Genomic DNA, 14,342 nt, shown 5'->3' with positions numbered 1-14,342 from the left:
ATTATATATATATATATATATATATATATATATATATATATATATATATATATATATATATATATATATATATATATATATTTATTTCACCCTATTTAATTATTAAGAATTCGTTTTAATTTAGTTTTTTTTAAAATATCTAATATATTTTTAAATTTTAATTTTTTGATTTTATATCTAAATAAAAATTAAATGTTCGACACCATTTAATATTCATTTTAGGATTCTACTTTTTATGTAAAAAAAAAAATTAAACTCAAAATTATAATTTAAATTATCATTTAAACAATATTAAAATTTATAAAAAATTAAAAGAATTGTTATATATTTTTTAAAATTTAGGGCACTAAAATTTTAATTTAAGTTCAAGATTTTTATAATGAAACTCTCCATTATAATTTTATTTTTTAATTATATTTTAAAGAAATGTTTAAAATTTAAAATAAAGAAAATAAAATATTCTCCCAGATAAGAGAACCCATTTACTTGAACATGAAGAAATCTCCAGCAATAATTAGAATAAAATAAAGGGTAGTTTTTCTAATTCATATTTTAATAAATTATAATAATATAAATAAATAAATAAAACCTAATATTTCATTTAAAAAATTGAAAAAAAAAATTAGCATTACCTGATAGAAGATGGATAAACACAAGATCCATAACCTGCACAAAACAAACAATGTCACATAATTAAACCTAAAGTTTAACCATATATTAATCAAAATAAACATTATTATATATATATATATATATATATTATTTTTTTTTTTTGTTAGAATTAAAAAAAATATAATTTCCATAAAAAATAAAAAAAAGAAATGGAAGGGGACGGACTGGGGTTGGAGTGGGCGATGGTGGCGGAGCCGGCGAAGTTACAGGAGCCAGGAGCCATGGCCTTGCGCTGGAAGAAGCTGTTGAAGGCGTATGAGGCGTGGGCCTGGATGGTGTTGGGGAGGAAGCACAGGCCGTTCGGCAGAATAGGAGTGCAATCGGCGCCGGTGGCGCAGGCATAGTTCAGCGCCGTCTGTAGCGCCTCGTCGCTGACGTCGCTGCGAGCCACGCACCAATACTCGCTGGAAATGGCGGAGGTGGTGGTGGTGGTGGCTCCGATGAGAAGGAGGAGGAAGGAGTGGGAGAGAAAAAGCGTGGCCATTGGGGAAGAGGGCAGAAAGAGGGGTTCGGGACACAATGTCTTCTTGGAGGAAAGACAAGACACTGACAACTGTACTTTCATCCTTTTTCAATTGTTGTCGATATCCTGTCACGGTCCTACATTTTTTACTGTGCGGTGTCGTGATTTTGACACGCTCACAACTAGCCTTAAGGAGAATTAAACTCCATCTATATTTTTCGCTCCGTCTTTGTGGTTTCGTCAAACCTTAAACGAGGTTTGTCTTCACCAATCGAATATCGCTTGTGCGGAATCTAAGCTTGTTCAACCACACACACCACCTGCGCGCGCATGTTCAATCGTCTGTGACACATTCGACTTGCTTCTACACCAAGCCAAGTCATTGGGCTCGACCTTGCCTCTGTTCGGGCCAAGGTCTTTCAATGCAACGTCGTATCTCATCTTGTTGTCTCGATCCCCATCTCGAGTCTTGAAATCTCATCAGTCATCACAACTCGTTCGATCATGCCATCGAGAACGAGCCCGCGTGTCGCTCATCTCATCGGGACATCCCGAACATCAGGGAATCAAATCCTTGTCAATTCTCTGTGTAGGATCTACGCCCCGATCCTCACTAAAATAATATAGAAAATTGCTGGGATGGGACGGGGAAGGCTTCCCAGTGGACATCTCTACTCTAAGCTAGGTCCTCTGAATGTAATATTGCATCTCATCTAGTCATCATGATTCCCAACAACATGGCATGCATTTCATGATGTCAGTCCAAGTTTTAAAATGTTAGTGACATCTGGTGGTCACTCATACATGCTTATCGAGCATCAACTCATGAATCAACTTTATCGTCCGAGTATCTCGGACATCCATATATTTAGGTAAGGCACCTAATATAGTTGTCTTATAATAGCCTACACCATGAAAATTTTAAATAAAACAAAACCAAAAAAAACGGTTTTCATCCTTTTGCATGGGTCTTAAAATGTTAGATAGTAAAAAGACTTTTACGGTCAAAATTTTAACTAATTAACCAAAAGTAATTATTTTTATATGCACTAATTTCAAAGGAAATTTAAGTCTAACAAAAAAATAAATTCAACAAATGATCATTAAATAAATTTCACTGAAACTCATAAATTTGAATTTCCTTCGAATTTAGTGACGTTTAAAATAAAACTGTAATATTTATTTAAATTTAAATTCTATGTAAAAAAAAAAAAAATACAAGATTAGCCGAAATATTCTCTGAACCAAATATAAATAGGCGTGGTATAGTCTCGGGTTCCTCTGTTCTTCTATGCCCGCGGTTGACTCTCTATTGTAGAGATAGTTTCTCTGGCTGCCAATCTCTATCAGTTTCATAAATTTTATCAGCCACTTCCAACTTCAACAAATGACTCATATCCTTCTCAATCTTTAATTCCTCGTTTTCTGATGCTGTTTTCTTGTTTTTTGAGTTCGGATCTCTACGAATTGAGGATTTTTTGGTGTTTCGATTAATTGATTTTGGAGATTTTTCTTCGTTCAAGTTTGTTTGCCTTGACTCAGATCTCTACGCGGAAATCAGAGGGAGAAGGACCGAGAGAGGGCTCAGGCTCGTAACGCTGGCAAGGGCAAATCTAAGGATGATGGTTTGACCCACGAGCAGCGCCGTGAAAGGTTCGTTTATCTTATTTCTTCCAGTTTCATTATTATGTGTTTGTTTGTTTGATTGATTGATTGATTGATTTTTCTTCTTCTTATGGTTAGGGATGCGAAGGCTCTACAGGAGAAGGCGGCGAAGAAGGCGGCTCAGGCATCAGGGGGAGATAATTCGTCCGGAGGTAAAAGTAGCAATAAAAAGTAAATCGCCGTGAACTATGTCGATTTTTAACTTTGTTCTTGTTGGAACGCTGAGATCTCGTGGATTTCTTAAGACTGTTTGATATTGGGGAAACAACCTCTGTATGTCTAAATGATGTGAATGGATATGTATTATGCTGTCAACGTTAATTGGAGAAGCTCTCTTGATATGTTGTGTTGAGCTGATTATGTTGTTAATGCTTGATTTCCTGGAGATTGGATCTAGATGAAAAGTTTCTCAATTATGATCTGATCTAACACAGATCTTCATGAACAAAAGAAATGAAATCGTATGGTTCTATCATTTGACTTCTTTAGTTACAATTTTCATTAGAATGATAAATCCTTTTGTTCCTTTGCATTAACACAAGACAAAATTACAAAAGGAGGTTTCAATTGTTAATAATTTAGTTGTTGACGCCTAGAGAGAGGCATTGAAATGGGCCAGATCCCACGTCTCTCCCCTCTTGTTCCTTTCCAACTGTGTGTCCAGAATATAGCCGACAAAATGACTAGCCATTTTACCATACTTCAGGTTCTAAATCCTATGCCACAATGTTTCAGCCTCTAAAGGGGTACCTTCACAATTCATTGGTCGAAACGTACAAAATTCTCGTGCGATAAAATTCCTATGCTCAACTTGCAACTCACATCTTTTTGGAAATGACCTCCCACTAAATCAAATGAGAACCACCCCATTCATCTTCAGGTACTCTTTGCCAACAAAAAACCTCTCATAATATGCTCCAACTTGTGGAAAACTGAGGATCAAATCCTGAAGAAATGAATAAACTGAATTAGAATCCCATCAAAGAAACATTGGATCAAAAAGAGTGCCCCTGTAACAAAAAACCTAGAAAAAAATGTCTTGTCTTAGTAAATAAATGTTGTTCAACCCATTGCATCTTGGAACAAATAAGATGTCAGTCCTCAGATTATGACTGAATGGAAGGCCTAGATATAGACTTAGGCAGGCAAGAGATCTCACACCCTACCAAAGAAGGCCACCTGGCTAGTTTACCTTGACCACATACTTCCCCAACTACATTACAGTTTTGTGTGTTGGTTTAAAAACCTGAAATGAATTCAAAGACCTGTAAGATATGTTTGAGATCAAAAAAGGCAATCCTCCATTAAGCTGAAGAAGATAGCCTCATTAGCAATGTGAAGATGGGTAGCATGAACACTTTCTTTTCCTCCATAGAATATCTTCTACGTCTTATACCCTAGGAAACAATCTTGCCAAGGACAAATATTAACAACCAAAAGGTGAAGGAATGGATATAAAGTATCCTCAACCAAATGTTCCTGGAAGCAAACTTCGCCTTTAGGTTTACCAAGGACAAGAAAAGAGAAATTCATCAATCTTGATCAAAATTCCTTACATAGATTATCCACTTGGAACCAAAACCCTTTTTCCTCAATCTTATGAAAAAAAACTTGGGGAACGGTGCTAGGCAAGAACATCCACGATTACTTGAATAAGCAATCTAGTTACATTTACAATGATATTCATCTAAAGATATACATAACAGCATTAACAGATACTAACCTTCTGGTGTTCTGTTTGAAAGTCATACTTTATCTCCCTGTCTCTGTTCATCTTGGAATTGTTTAGAAAGGAATGTAGAATTAGAGTCCTAACTTTACTTTCAGCTTCAGATGTGCCGGGAAAGTATTTTTTCCTCACGAATCTTTCTTCTCATTCTTTGTCTATATCATTGTTTTTCAAACACCATTATGAAGGAAAGGAATGTAGAATTAGAGTCCTACCTTTACTTTCAGCTTCAGATGTGCCGGGAAAGTATTTTTTCCTCGCGAATCTTTCTTCTCATTCTTTGTCTGTATCATTGTTTTTCAAACACCATTATGAAGGAAAGGAATGTAGAATTAGAGTCCTACCCTTACTTTCAGCTTCTGATGTGCCGGGAAAGTAGCATGTAGCAAGTTTTGGCTGGTAGTAACCCAATTAAAAAGGGAATGGGAGGAGATAGCATTGTCTAATGAACGACGTAATAGTTTTCCCAACCGAAACGGTACCAAAGTGTTAACAGTGTCAAGGTGGGTGAAGTCATAGGCTACTAGTGTCTTCAATCCTATGTCAGTGTCTTCATTGCCAACACTTCTTAAATGCAATGTTTGGATGGTTATGCATCCATGTACGGTTTATGTGCTATTATGTAGCAACTTCTAGGATGTGCTTATGGGCTAAAGTTCTATTAGTCATCATTATTGGCAGTGGTTGGGTCAATTTAAACTGTTTTATTTTGGATTAGGGTCCTTTTTCTGTAGTTAGATTCAGACTTCTTTGTTCAAACTTGTTCTTTTGTATGCTCTTGACTCTTGAGCGTGGTTATCTAAAAAACTGTACCATCATGTGTCAAGCTTTAACAGACAGCCATGAAGTTAAGAAGTGAGTGTCTGGATAAAATATCTGCTTACACTGAAGGAGATGCTTGTGGCAAGCCCTTAGAGAATATATGCCTGACATAGGAAAAGGGTAAGTCCTGAAATGACTTTAGGAAATATCGTTTGGTTTGTGGGAATTTCTGAGATATTGGTATAATTTTGTATAGAAATAGAGAGATTGAGAAGAGAAAGGAACATGGAACGGCCCCCAAGTCCACCGCTTTCCCTCTAAAAAAGTGAAAGTCCAATGAGGACAATATTTGCTAGCGGTGAGCTTGGGCGGTTACAAATAGTATCAGAGCTAGACACTGGGCGATGTGTCCGTGAGGAGGTTGAGCCTCGAAGGGGGGTGTACACAAGGTGGTGTGCTAGCAAGGACGTTGGGCCCCATACGAGGGTGGATTGTGAGATCCTACATCAGTTGGAGAGGAGAACCAATAGTCTTTTATATCTTACAAATTTCACTATATGCTCTTATCTATTTTATTATTGTTATTTATTGAACTCATTGCATTTCAAAACAACATTAGTTCGAACCGTTTGTTCTTTTGCTTTTGATTGATTGAGCTTACATTCTTATTTTTATTAACCTTACCAAAAATTTCAAGTTATTTATTGATATTATGTCATATCAATAAATATAATCATATTATTTTCCTAGCACGTAAACCATTTTATGAATAAAAATAAGCATGTTAGAGGCACTTCTGTGTGAATTATTTTTGTTTTAAAAAATGAATATTTAATCAACGAGAAGACAAAAGTTTAGGATATTAAGATTCAAATTTTAAAAATTTATTCATGGGAGTTGTTTAATAATTAATTTATGTATTAAGAAAAGGGGGAAAGAATACAACTAATCATTATATTATCATATATATATATATTTAAAATGGTTAGTTGCATTGTTGTTATCACAGTTTAAAACGAGAATCGCGACACCATGAGTTGGGACTACATCTGCATAAGAGTTATTTTGAGAATAGAATGACGAAGAAATGTTTAAAATAAATGTAAGTTATTACGTATACTAACTTGTGCCTCTTTCTTTTTTGTGGCTCAGTCATAAAAACTTTATGGTTTTAGAGAAATTTTATGCCGGACGGTCTCTTAAGAATTTTTTTGAAATGCACGTGAATGAGAATAAAACATGTTGAAATGATTTGTGATGATTTATGGGGATAGACAAAAAATACTAGGACCATCGTATATATATTCAGCGGGCCACACATTTATTGAAAAAATATAAATTATTGACCAAATAAAGGCTGTTGTTCTCCGATCCCCATTAAACCTAATTAATCACAACAAGATAACTTAAACAAATGCTTAACATTCATTTAATTAAATCCTCAACTGTTCTTACCATTTTTTATATATTCTAATCCCTACCCCTCTTTCAACTTTTTAACTTTTAGCTTCTAAATTATCATATTATATAAAAATATTCATTTTAAAACTTCATTCAAATACTTAACGCTTATATACATATTCAGGTTATTCAGGGTCCATACTTGAAAAAAAGTATTCACTGAACCGACATCATATAATTGTCTCTTAATAACTATTGAATGTGCATTAAAAAATTTGCATACTTCTTAATAGTTAGTGGTACAAATTTGATGTGTATTTTCAGTATATCTCGACACAATTTTAAAACAAAATGAAACATTTTCATAAATTAAATTTTCGATTGAAACAAGTAATAAAAATGTGTAGTAGGGTCAAATAATTGTTCCATGAGAAGTTGAAATGCCCGTAAACTAACTCGAACACTCAAAGAAAGGATTGAAACCCGAAACCCTAATAGATTAAAATATACTTAATTTGAACTTTTTTGAATTCTTTCCACCTTCATATCCTTTGCTTGTTAGTTAGGTGGGAGTGGAAGTGATGATGGGTTTGGTTAGCTATAGGCTATTGGAATCCACGAGCTTTCATTTGTTTTCAAAGCAAAGGGATAAGCTTTTCTAATTTATCTTCAAATTCTTGGCCTTTTGCTGCTTTCTCAAGTCTAATTTCAATGGAATTTGCTATATATATATATATATATATATCACTTTGTACCTCTTCTTTGTCATGTTTTGAGGCTTACCCAGATGCTGTTTTGGGACATTTTGGAAGAAATAAGATTCTTTTTGAAAAAAGATTGTCACTTTAGATGTTTGAAAATGTAAAAAAGTTTGGTTTTTTGAGCTAAAAACGACAATATGAGTGTGTGGAAATGTTTTAATTTGGATTCATAGATAATGTAAAGATTCTAAAGATGGATTCTATTCCTTGTGATAGCACTTACATCTCTTTTTACTCTTTACTTTTCATCTTGTTTTTGTTTTGTGCTCTTCTTTTCTTGCCTTTAATTTGAATTGTCGTATGATTTTAACTTTCGTACAAATGTTTGTGCGTGTTTTCTCGATAGATTAGCCCTCGGGATTACTCAAATGTATGTCGAGAAGATAATTGTTTGTGTAACGATGCATACCCAGAATTTAGAATCTGGATTCTGTACCTGATAGTCCCAACATTCTCCTGCATCTCTTGCTTCCAAGAGTGAAAACTATTCTCACATGCCAACACAAGTTCTTTCCGTATGCTTTATCCTTACTCATATGTTTCTTGCATCAGCACTGGGTCTCGAAGGAAGTGGATTGTGAGATTTTACATCAATTGGAGAGGGGAACGAAGTATTTCTTATAAGGGTGTACAAACATCTCCCTAACATAAGCGTTTTAAAACCGTGAGGCTGACAATGATACATAAAAGCCGAAAGAGGACAATATCTGCTAGCGGTGGGCTTGGGCTGTTACAGAATTGCTCAAAGAAAAACACGCTTAACCTTGTCGTTTCTATAATTGAGCCACGGAAAGGAAGGTTCCGTTGTTGGTATGATTAATAACTTTCCATTCTTTTAAATCTTTTTTAGTCCTCCTATCCTAACGATCGCTCTCATTTAGATGTGGTCTCGATTCATTCATGTACATCTCCTTTACTCGAGTGTCACAATATGAATCTTTAGCTCTCAGTCCCCTCAAGAATTATTGGTTATGTTGACATTATTCTAGTAGCTTAAGGAACAAAACCAAGCCATCTTTTTTATGAAACATTGTCCAAAATGGTCCATTTTGGAAAGCTCTATATGTCCTTAATTGGAACCCATGATGCTCTTTCTTAATTGTTGTCCTCTCCTAACTACCAACCTAATCATAGCGGATATCTCTTGAAAACAATTAAGCTAGTTCCAACCCGATCTAGTTGAGTTAGATTTAGATAATGTTAATTAAAACGATCTAGTTGTTCTTGACAAAGACGGGTAGTTTTAAAGCGTGTCGTTTTCCTATTATTTAATCCGACCTTAATCAGGTTCGTTGTAGGAGTGGTCCATGAAAACGTTGAAGGAATAAAAGAATAAGGGCAAAAGCAAAAGCAATGGAAGAAGATGGCCATGTGTTTTTGGCTTCAAATGTTGTATTATATTACACAAGAGAGGTAGCTTAGCTTGATGCATGTGCTAACTCAATTATATATTCATCAAGTTCTTCCAAATGGGTTCTCTTTTTTCTTTCAAATTCTTTCATTTTCATTTAGTAAGCTTCAAATGGCATTGATCAAAGCCAATAAGTTAGCTTAAAAGGGCTCAAAAAGGGACACTTCTAATCATTTCAAGCTCAAATTTTGGAGCTTTGAGTGCCCCAAAACCCATCTCAAAAGACACCCTTAATGAAGTTAACCCAATGAGTTCTTAGTTCTCCCATTTGTTTATTCACAAAACCCTCCAATCATTTCCTCATAATAATGTTTTCAAATGAGTGCTGACGTTGTATCTGTTGCTTAAGCGTGAGATCTCACACGGTTAGGGAGGAGAACGAAGCATCCTTTTATAAGAGTGTGAAAACTACTCCCCAGCAAACGTGTTATAAAAACCTTGAGGAAAAATCGAAGAGGGAAGAACCTAAATAGACAATATCTGCTAACAGTGGATTTGGACGGTTACAAATGGTACAAGACCCAGACATGGGGCGATGTGCCAATGGAGAATGAGTCCCGAAGGGGGTGGACATGAGACAGTGTGCCAACAAGAATGCTGGACCTCGAAGAAGGTGGATTGGGGAGTCCCATATTGATTAGAAAAGGGAACGAGGTAGACTGGAAGGTCCCACTTTGATTAGAGAAGGAACGAGGTACCATTAATTTAACAAAAAAGCAAAAAAAAGTGGAAACTTTCACGCATGGGTAAGTGACTAAAGAGCAAAACTCTAAGTTCTTCCATAAAAGCTCAACCTTTGAGGTTCTTTTAGTTACTTTCATGGAGGACATCCATCCATCCAACCCTAACTGACACGTAAGCATAACAGAGCTGAGATGTCACTCTCTGATTGGACAACCAATAAGATCAAGAAAAAAAACAGGGCTGAGCTGTCAGTCTCTGATTGGAAAACCATAAGAACAAGAAGCAACAGAGAAATGGGTTGCACGAAACGAGTTAGTGGAAGCAAATGGAATGAGATTATTCTTTTGATGAAAAGCCCAAAGAAAATACAAATCTGAGTCGGATGATAACTTTATTATGAACAAAAAGTAGATACCCTTCGCAGTTTCTGTGTATCTCTGTTTCTCTCTCTGTTTTCTTGTTTATATGTATAAGGCATAATTAATGCCTTCAGTTTGCTGTATTTCCCCTTCTTTTTCTTTTTCTTTCTCTCTTCTTTGCTGGTTTCAACAATGGCGGATCAATTCCCTTTGATGGAAGAACTCAAAAACATCATTCCTAAGGATATTTCATCATCTTCTTCGTCTTCTTTTGAAGAATTCGTCTCTGGATATTACTTTCATGGCGATCCAATTCTCTGGAGCTCCATAGCTCGAGCTTCGTGCTCTGAAAATGGTGATTCTAATGGTAATGATCAATCGAAATCCCCATCTTCTTCTTCTTCTTCTTCGTCGTCTTTTCGACTGTTTTCGAGCGAAAAATCTGAGATTTCTGGTGGGAATCTGATCGAAAACTTTCGAGGAATTCGAAAGTTTGAAAGTAATCTTCACCCAGATGGAGATGGGTTTGTTCCTGTGAATTTCTTGGAGGCTTCTCCGACTCTGTTTCAATCTCGAACAGATTCAACAAATTTGACTCTGTTTCTTCAAGGATCCGCCATTGTTGATCCGTCCCCTCGAAACCCATTTCAAATTCAAGCTCAAAATGGGCTCCAATGGCTGAAGAACAATCAGAATCAGAGCCAAGCAGCCGCCATTGCTGCTGTGTCGTCGAGAAATTACAGCGATTTCTGGCTGGGAACGACGAAGACGCAGCTGATGAAACAGAGTGGGAGAAAACAGGGGAATCACAAAACAGAGTCGACGGCGACGGCGGTTGGGAAGTTGTTTAGAGGCGTCCGGCAGCGGCACTGGGGGAAATGGGTGGCGGAGATTCGACTTCCAAGAAACCGGACGAGAGTCTGGCTCGGGACATTCGACACCGCCGTCGAAGCCGCCATCGCTTATGACACCGCCGCCTATATGCTGAGAGGGGAATTTGCACATTTAAATTTCCCCGACCAAAAACACCGTCTGAAATCCAACTCTCTCAACCGAACCACGGCGGCGCTGCTGGAAGCGAAGTTGAAAACGATCAGTCAAGAGAACACCAGTAGAAAAAAGACTGCCACCTCTACCATCGCCGCGACTACCACCATACCCACCATTGATTCATCTTCTTCAGAGAAGAGATCGAACTTGAGCCAGAATCCGACGAGGATTTCGCCGGAAAACATGTCGGGGAGCGGCAGCAACAATGGCGGATCTGAAACAGGGGAGTTGAAGAGAAACCCGGATGAAATATTTGAAATTGAACAACATCTTCAACTCAGCACAACGCCATCTTTGGACATGGATACGATTTGGGATGCTCTGTTAGTTTCTGATTCATAATTTTCTCTATCCCTTTTGGTTTTTATTATTTCTTTCACTGTTCTTCTCTACTCTATAGGAATCATATGCAATCTTCTTCTTCTGTTCTTCGATTTTTTTGATTTCTAAATGATTTATTTGGAGGAACTTTTTTTTTTCCTATAAATTTTTGAAACCGGATCGGAGAGGAGAACAAATTTTTTTTTTTTTTATGAAGGTGTGGAAACCTCTCTTAACAGACGTGTTTTATAAACCTTGAGTGGCAACGAGGAGGTTGAGCCCCAAAAGGGGTGGACACAAGGTAAGGTGCCAGCGAGGAGGCTGAGCCCCAAAAGGGGTGGACACAAGGTAATGTGTCAGCGAGGAGGCTGAGCCCTGAAGGGGTGGACACAAGGTAATGTGCCAGCGAGGAGATTGAGCTCCGAAGGAGACTGGACACGAAGCGGTGTGCTAGCAAAGACGCTGGCCCTGAAGGGAACGAAGCATTCTTATCCTTGGAATCACTCTTATTCAGACGTAGCATTTGTGTTCATGTACCCTCATTTACTTAGGTATCACAGTCTAAATTTTCAATTGATACACTAATTAGCTTAAAATTCAAACTATATAAAACACGTATGCATCGATACATTAGAGTGACTTACAAGCTGAGCTACCTTATTCGACCTAAAATACAAGAACCCATTAACTCAGATTGAATCGAATCGACACAATTTAAGTTTGTCGACGCAATCAAATACAAGGTCTTATAGAAGGGATCGGTGTTAGGGAGGAGGTGGGTTTCCCATTGCATATTGCTTGGTCCATTCTCTAGCAATCTTAGTGTAATTGAGCCAATTATTGAGGAACATTCTTGAAGCTTCATTAATGGAGCCTTCATCAGGCTCTGGGTTCGATAGAATTGAGCATATGGAAAGCATTAGTGTTTCAATGGTCAATGCTGGAGACCAATTGTCCGTCAATATATCGATCAAAATGGTTCCATCTTCTTCTATGTTTGGATGGAAGATCTGTTCAATCAAACACAAATAGAGTTCGTTCAAATTTTTGGAATGAAAAATTACCCAAATTTTGAGCTGAATTTAAGTTTGGAATGTCGGGTTGCTTTCATATAAGAAACAGCAAAAGAATTTATTCGTTATGTTTTCAACTTCAAAAAGTCGACTCGCGAAATAGGTCTTCAGTTGATGGTATAATCTCAGAAGTCTAGCTCGAGATTTTTTTTATCTCCGAACACCAATACCATATGGAGAATTCTAATAGATTAATTATTTCATTAGCTTATTAGACACAAAAATTTATTCGAAAATTCTACGATTCATAAATTTTAGATTAATTATTTTAAAGATTTAATTGAAATTATAAGAATTTAGATGAGTTAAAATTATGGAAAAATTCAGAAAATATAAGAAAAATAAGAAATGTAAAATGACGAGAATAGACATAACAAACCTTGGTAAGAAACTTGATTAAGGGAGGGCTCAAGGGGTAGTTGGAGGGAAATTGAATGGAAAGGTGAAAAATACCGCCGTCATAGCAAGAAAAGGCCGGCCCAATCACAATCCCTTCGCACCGTAAAATATCCGCTCCGACCGGCCCAAAGCTGCAGTGCGTCGCCGCCGCCTCGTTCATCGCTCTCAACTCGTTCTCAATCCGATACATCGCACTTGTTTTTTCTTCATTGCCACTCCCGTCCCCGCCATCTCCGTCGCTATTTCCACCAGCACGTGGCGGCGAAGCCTCTGGCTGTTTAAAGCCTTCGTCGCCGGTCGGAATCGGCAGATGCTGCGCAGGCATAGGCTGGCCGAAGTCGCCGTGGATGATCGGAACACGAGGCGGTGAATCCTCTGGCTGTTTAGAGACTTCGTCGACGATCGGAATCGGCAGTTGCTGCGCAGGATTTAGATGGCCGTAGTCGCCGTGGATGATCGGAACACGAGGCGGCGAAGCCTCTGGCTGCTTAAAGCCTTCGTCGACGATCGGAATCGGGAGTTGCTGCGCAGGCTTTGGCTGGGCGTAGTCGCCGTGGATGATCGGAACAGGAGGCGGCGGCGGCGGGGTGTGAAAGCGGGTGTAGACGGTGGAAGAGGAGGATTTTGTAGAGAAGCAACAGCAGAGACGGGAAAGAACCATTGGCGGAGATAGATAGATTCGATCGGAATTGCGAAGGGAGGAATTGAGAAGAAGACCGAAAGGCTTAAACGGAGAAAAGAAGGGTAGAAATAAACGTTGACTGACTTGACTTCGAATTGGAAAATTCTGCAAAAGGGTCCCACAAGGGAAAGGTGACGTGTTTTATTTTGATTGGCTTTCACTTTTCATTGCATTTTATTACTAATATAATCAATTTTTTTATTTTAAGATTTTTTTTAAAAAATTAATGTATCTCAGTCATTGAACAATCAATTTAATATTTATTTTACACGGAACCTACGGAACAAATTCATTAAATCTGAACCTCTGAACATTTATCATAATAATCTTCAAAATTATTAATCAACTCCCTAATTGAATAATGATATATTTATTTCCTAACAAGAAAGTTTATCAAATCCTGACCAGGTTTGGCATTAAAGATACATGAATGTTTGTGAAAGTAAAAAAACTGGACTGATGTATCGGGACATGCATTTTTCCGTGACAACCCACGTCTCTCAAACACGCCCCCTCTCGAACTGTAGAATCGCGCACCTGAAACCGAAAATGTAGCAAGAATGAGTATAAAAGTTATACTCAATAGGTAACCTACTTGTAGGCTTTCATCGCATTCTAGGCTTAACAGATTTCCATGGGCTCCTCATTGGCTCTAAGACTCTGGTTCTAATCTTATCCCTTTAGGGCTATTCTAGTTCTCTGTCCTTTCCTTTGAAATCTACGTCGGAGATGTGAATGACTATTATCCCTCTACGAGGCACTACCTCATGCATGGCTCTATGAGGCTATATAGTGTCTTACCTCGGGGTGAGCTGAAACCTCCTAGGTCCATAAAGCCAGTCATTCTCATTGGGGGGGCGCGACCCCTCCCGACCCCTCATCCAGCTTATGGGTTGTACGACGTGGGTCT

General features: G+C 37.6%; 3 protein-coding genes across 4 annotated transcripts in view; 1 reads left to right on the top strand and 2 right to left on the bottom strand.

The window, feature by feature from the left end:
* LOC111464333 (PLASMODESMATA CALLOSE-BINDING PROTEIN 1-like) overlaps positions 1 to 1,225 on the bottom strand; it is a 3,457-nt gene extending 2,232 nt beyond the window's left edge. The window contains exons 1-2 of the mRNA XM_023108495.1: positions 838 to 1,225; positions 633 to 666 (exon numbers count right to left, since the gene is read on the bottom strand). Coding sequence (XP_022964263.1) covers positions 633 to 666; positions 838 to 1,156 — 353 coding nt within the window. The 5' untranslated portion in view covers positions 1,157 to 1,225. The remainder of the gene's footprint in view (positions 1 to 632; positions 667 to 837) is intronic.
* Positions 1,226 to 9,824: 8,599 nt separating this feature from the next.
* LOC111464330 (ethylene-responsive transcription factor ERF062-like) lies at positions 9,825 to 11,550 on the top strand. 2 transcript variants are annotated; one of them, XM_023108492.1, is made up of 2 exons: positions 9,825 to 11,280; positions 11,518 to 11,550. In XM_023108492.1, the coding sequence occupies exons 1-2, from the start codon at positions 10,100 to 10,102 to the stop codon at positions 11,528 to 11,530; spliced, it is 1,194 nt and encodes a 397-aa protein (XP_022964260.1). In that variant the 5' UTR covers positions 9,825 to 10,099; the 3' UTR covers positions 11,531 to 11,550. The 2 variants fall into 2 exon arrangements, with proteins under 2 accessions (XP_022964260.1, XP_022964258.1); XM_023108490.1 differs by having other exon boundaries at positions 11,496 to 11,526.
* A 294-nt stretch (positions 11,551 to 11,844) lies between these two features.
* LOC111464331 (ubiquitin-conjugating enzyme E2 E2-like) lies at positions 11,845 to 13,457 on the bottom strand. The gene is made up of 2 exons (XM_023108493.1): positions 12,731 to 13,457; positions 11,845 to 12,288 (listed from the first exon to the last, which is right to left on the bottom strand). The coding sequence occupies exons 1-2, from the start codon at positions 13,409 to 13,411 to the stop codon at positions 12,043 to 12,045; spliced, it is 927 nt and encodes a 308-aa protein (XP_022964261.1). The 5' UTR covers positions 13,412 to 13,457; the 3' UTR covers positions 11,845 to 12,042.
* Positions 13,458 to 14,342: the final 885 nt, after the last annotated feature.

Source organism: Cucurbita moschata, unplaced genomic scaffold (assembly GCF_002738365.1).
Source record: "Cucurbita moschata cultivar Rifu unplaced genomic scaffold, Cmos_1.0 Cmo_Scf00030, whole genome shotgun sequence".
NCBI classification, from domain to species: Eukaryota; Viridiplantae; Streptophyta; class Magnoliopsida; order Cucurbitales; family Cucurbitaceae; genus Cucurbita; species Cucurbita moschata.
This window is presented reverse-complemented; position numbering and strand designations above follow the sequence as displayed.

What these genes read in the sequence shown, in the direction of transcription:
- LOC111464330 (XM_023108490.1), top strand. Translation starts at nt 10,100, where the DNA reads ATGGCGGATCAATTCCCTTTGATGGAAGAACTCAAAAACATCATTCCT.
- LOC111464331 (XM_023108493.1), bottom strand. Translation starts at nt 13,411, where the DNA reads ATGGTTCTTTCCCGTCTCTGCTGTTGCTTCTCTACAAAATCCTCCTCT. An exon ending in TAATCAAGTTTCTTACCAAG is followed by an intron (nt 12,289 to 12,730) that starts GTTTGTTATGTC and finishes TTGATTGAACAG; the next exon opens with ATCTTCCATCCAAACATAGA.